This window comes from Lolium perenne, chromosome 2 (assembly GCF_019359855.2).
Source record: "Lolium perenne isolate Kyuss_39 chromosome 2, Kyuss_2.0, whole genome shotgun sequence".
In the NCBI taxonomy this organism is placed as follows: Eukaryota; Viridiplantae; Streptophyta; class Magnoliopsida; order Poales; family Poaceae; genus Lolium; species Lolium perenne.
The window spans coordinates 60,312,100-60,317,465 of NC_067245.2; the positions used below are offsets into that span (position 1 = coordinate 60,312,100).

General features: G+C 41.0%; 1 protein-coding gene across 1 annotated transcript; it reads right to left on the reverse strand.

Annotated features, from left to right (window-relative positions):
- Window positions 1–1,723: 1,723 nt before the first annotated feature.
- LOC127332715 (protein SPIRAL1-like 1) lies at window positions 1,724–5,076 on the reverse strand. Its single transcript, XM_051359043.2, has 3 exons — window positions 4,938–5,076; window positions 2,662–2,894; window positions 1,724–2,020 (listed from the first exon to the last, which is right to left on the reverse strand). The coding sequence occupies exons 2-3, from the start codon at window positions 2,887–2,889 to the stop codon at window positions 1,946–1,948; spliced, it is 303 nt and encodes a 100-aa protein (XP_051215003.1). The 5' UTR covers window positions 2,890–2,894; window positions 4,938–5,076; the 3' UTR covers window positions 1,724–1,945.
- Between the last annotated feature and the right edge of the window lie 290 nt (window positions 5,077–5,366).

Genomic DNA, 5,366 nt, shown 5'->3' on the forward strand with positions numbered 1-5,366 from the left:
CTGTTAGAATGAAACATGAGGCAGTTTTATACTCCCTCAGGTCTTATTTAATTGACTCAGATTTAGTATAAATTTGTACTAAATCTGAGTCAATTAAATAAGACCGAATGGAGTAGGAAATTGCAGGCGCAAAGCATGAGTAGGCTTTGATGTTTGGTCTTGGCGGGGTTAGTTGCGGCCATGTAGGTATAGTATATGGCTCTATTAAGAACTTCCGAGATACAGTACTGTAATTTGTAACACTTCTCACCGAAGCTGGTTGGCACGGCACATATTTGTATCTTGTCCCACTGTTGTGCCCCACATCCATGGCCTTCTAACCGGTCTCCTCCAACCTTCCCGTCTCTCCTTTGCAAGGCCTAGGACATGCCGTCATAAACCTCCCTCAATGTTGCCGTGAAAAAGAAAACCTCCCACGATGATCCATTTTACTCTCTCTGCCACGCCAAGCCTTCTTCTAAATATACTAATTTTTGTCAGTTCAATTCGAGCTACCAAAACCGGAAAGTACCATGTCCATGTGCACATGAGCACAAGTGCTCCTTGAACTTTTGGATTTTTGAAAATTTTCAAAACCTCGCTTTTTTATGTTTTCAAAAATTATGGCATTAAATATGTAGATAGATTTAGACACGAGGAGTGTAGTCAAAAAAGTCCCATTAAAAAATACTTTGTAAAAAAGACAAATTTCTGACTATAAATAGTAGTACAATAGTACGTATATTTTGTCAGTGTACTGTCAGAAATTTGTCTTTTTTGCATCTCCAAAAATATAACGTATTTTTTAACGAGACTTTTTTATTCCAATCCTCGTATACACATCTATCTACATATTTAATGTCATAATTATTGAAAGCAGATAAATATGAGAATCTGAAAATTTCAAAAATTCAAAAGTGAAGGGAGCACTGACTCCCATGTGCACAAAATCCTTGTCCCAAAACGTCTTATATTTGGAAACGGAGGAAGTACTGCCCAGCCCGATAGCTATATTAGGTCAGCCCAAGGGATACCACCATCTAGTCTCCTACCTGGGCAGCGTGTCTTGTACAAAATTGGTTATAACATTCTCAAATTCATGACAAATACACTGGTTTGTGTCGGAGAGCATCAAGGTAACATGAGGTGGCAATAACAGAGCAAATCAGCTTAGGCACCAGTGATTCTGAACAGGAATCTTTCTGGCAAAGTAAGGCAGATCTTTACACCACAGTTAATCATGCAAGGTTGATTTGGAGAAAGGAGACAAAATCATATTGTTGCAATGTTGCGGTGACAACATCATTTCCTTTCGGCACGAAGAATGACATGGTCATGGGCAATGGGCATCTGTGAGAAAGGGAGTCAAGTTCATGATGAAGCTCCCCGAGTCAAGCCGGGTGGACAACCCTACTACCGTCTGTTTGTGTTTTTCTTAAACGCAATTCGAGGTCTTAACAAGGAATAGTCAAGCAGCAGTGCAAGGCCATGGAGGGTTCTAATCAGGCACCACTCCATGTCTACCACAAACTGAAGCCTGCTATAAGTTCAGCACAGCACCAGTCCCCAAGTTTATTTCACAACAAAGATATGCACCTTATCACACAGCAGAATGTTTAGCCACAACAGCTTCAAACCACTCAGATACACTGCCAGCTATAAGGCAGCCTTCTCAAACATTAACACAATAACGAATGCTGATAAAAGCATAAAACCAGTTGACACAGTAGAGGGAGCAAACAAGTAAGTAGGCACGCCAATTTTGATATCAACACGATTAGTCTTGACAGCAACAGGTTTTAGACAAGCTGGCTTCCAAGCAGGAGGTCAGCTTGGACACATGAACCACACAGAACACAGTACATCAACACAGGTGGTAAATTGCTGAAATCAAACACTTCAGTTTTTTCCACATGGATAACAGAGATACAGAACATTCATCGTTCATTAAGCAGCATCATTAGCATCACTTCCCGCCAAACAAGTAGCCCAGGGACGAGCCACCACCAGGAGCAGCATGAACCTTGGTTGAAGGACGGTCCTGCAAGGAAGGGAAGTATTTCTGAGCACACAAGGTAAATAAACATGCAAGTCAAACAAAAATTAGGGGACAAGAATGATCATTCAATATCTTTGAATCGTCATGTCATAATTCATACTTTTTTCGAAATTATGTCATAGTTCATACCATTTTTTCAAGATTATGCCATACTTCATATCAAAAACACAAAAAGTCTAAGTATGCCGAATAACATGTTGCTTCAACTCATTTGCTTAGCATAGCTTTCCAGTGAAAACATGAGAACTGTTGCATTCTAGTTATATTATCAAATGTACTACCTCCATCTAAAAATAGGTGTCTCACTTTTGTCTTCTGTCTGGATACAGATGTATCTAGATGCATTTTAGTTAGAGATACATCCGTATCTAGATAAAGTTGAGACACCTACTTTTAGACGGAGGGAGTAATAAAAAAGAACGCATGTCTAGATTGTGCGAGTTAATGCATTGCTGGTGATTACCATGTCGATGGCAAGATGGTTCTAGTGAAAACTACAATAATGGAGTGGTCAGATAAGTAAACAGATGCCAACAAAAGCTTCTGATATACACTTGCAAATACAGAAATAACTACAACTAATATGGGTTCATTACATTACAAAGTTAGAAAAAAAGGCATACCGTAAGGAAGTTGCCAGTGTTCTGGCCTTCTGACCGGTGATAGTTGTTCGCCCTGCTGCCTGGAATACCAGCTGGAATTTGCTTGGCTACATCACCAGCTGCTGCTGCTGGTTTCTCAGCAGGTGGGGCCTTCGCAGCTGCTGCTGCAGCAGGTTTTGCAGGCTCACCATCTCCAAATAGGTAACCCAGAGAACTTTGACCACCACCAGCACTCCCGCCACGACTCATCTTGACTGTCAGAAAAAATGGAAAAGTGCAGCATGAGTGAAGTTTATGCAGATTGCCAGAGTAAACTAGGTAAGTACATAGTCGAAACAGCAAATGAAATCATCAGAGATAAAAGGGATAAAAGCTTCCGGAAAATTTCAGATGTCAACGATAAACTAGACAACCATACATCCAGATTGGATTATTCTGGCCAGTTTCCAAAATGATAAAATAAAAACACATCTAGGTAATTTAAGGACAGAAATCCATAGCAGGAAGAGAAGACGTGAACACTTGGTAAGATTAAGAAATCATTGCTGATTAGACTTGAATTTAAGGACACAAAGGTGTGTTGTCAATTAAAGCATATAATCTGAACAGGTTAGGTAAGATCAAATTCAGGGAAAAAATCATGAACATAAGGAAATATAGTTTGAGGAACACCGCAAGAGAAGATCTAAAAGATGCTTCTGATAACTTGGAATAAAGGGCTTTCGGCATCATCAATACCTAAGTGCATCAAATTGGCTCAACCATCATTTTGGTAAGGGAAAAAATGGAGTACGCTTGCTGGAGATCTTGCCGTAGATCAAGGTGGGTACTAGTCAATCGATGGTGACCAGGAAAATGGGGCAATTCAGACCAAATAAGATAACTCAATCCAAGGTAACTAATCACCATCAAACAACAAAACCGCAAAATCAAGTTTAGAGAATACTTTTACAACTGCTGGTACACACAAAAATTATCCAAATTTTGAAGTGGAGATAGTTACAGCTAGAAGCCTAGAGCCAGGTTTTCAATCATCTAACCTACAATCCTGGAGACCACCAATTTTTTCAGAATCTGAGGCTTGATAATGCAAAAGTAACAGGACAGCAGGCTCCTCAGTGCAAAGCACAGTTAAGTGAATTGCACATCCATGTAGACAATCAAGTTTAGGATTATCACCACTTAAAATCATTCAAACAAGATAAGGTATTCACATATAAATCCTCACTTCATCTGATCACATTGGATGGCATGCAACTAGTGCATTTACATAACACATTTTGCTGCATATGTTGAGCCCAACACTACAACCAGCACTCATAATGTAAAAGAAAAATACAGACAAAGGTTTTAGTTTAAACTAAGAAGAGATATAACAGTACCATATCCATTGCATATTTGCCATTGATCAAAGGATGTTTAGAGATTGCTGGATATTATTAGGATTTTCAGTACATTTCAATTTTAGTAACTCAAGTCACTCCTTATGTTTACAACTACCAAGTCAATGTCAAGAGAGGTTGGCAGGTAGTAATCATTAGCACCAACCACGATGCATGAAACAGGCCAGATACAAGGTTCCCTTCCATACACAATCTCCTGAATTGGTTCAGCATCTGTTTGCAGAGGAATATGCATATACACTGCTTCCTAAGTCATGTACAGCGTGTTTCGAACTCTATAGTTTTTCCATCACAACAAGATCATTGAAAAAAAAATCGTAAGCTGATATCAGCACACACTGGCGCATCTCTGCTATATATGTTACTCCCTCATAATAGGTGTCGGGGATTTAGTAGAAGTTATCATCCAACTTTCTCTCCAAAAAAACAGATGCCCATCACAAGTCTAGTCGTCAGTCCGCCCAGGCCTGTGAGCCTGAAATTGCTGCACCATTGCTACGATTACGAACCAGACGCCCTAGAATGTTCGAATCTGGTACCCTTCACAAAGAAACTGCCATGGGCACGCAACCTTTCCGCACCCAACTTTGATCCCCACAAATCTACATTGAGCGAAGGTAAAATGGCCGACATCCCACCAAATCAAGGACCGACAGAAGCAGGTAGGCGCAATTCCGACATCCACGCATTCTAAATCAGCGGATCCTAAACCGAGTAAGAACACATGCATGATCCGCGGAACAAAAAGGCACGCGATCCATCTAAATTCGAAGTCTAGGACCAGATCCAGAGGTAAACATCCGCCGAAAAATCTACAGCACGGGAGATCATCGCGCGGATCGACGGAATGGTACAGCGAGAGGGATCTGAGAGGGAGGGCAGGCGATTCGATACCTCAGATCGGGCGCCGGCGAGGGGACGGGAGCGAGGACGAGGCAGGAGGAGCCGCTCGGAGTGGTGGGAGTGGTGGTGGGGAGTGCTCTGTTCTTGGTGGTTTCCTTTATAGAGTGGAACGTTTGCAGGTAGGGGGTGGCTCTTTTGCAGGTTGGTACTCGTAAAGTTTTGTAATCCTAGAAACAAATTGTGAGAGCAGCAGAGGCTTTTGGTAAGACGTGATTTCTTTAAGCTGTTGTATGATTGGATGGTGGGACTGAACAGTTCAAGGAATTGTCTAAATCAAATAGCTGGAGAAAGCTGCGTCCCTTGCAAACACAGCTAGCCAAATCTGGATGTTTTAGGTAATGCGTTATTGAGCATTTTAAGTTAAAAATAGTCATCCATAAATGCAGCCATAGATGGTAGAAAGAATTGTTGAATGCTATT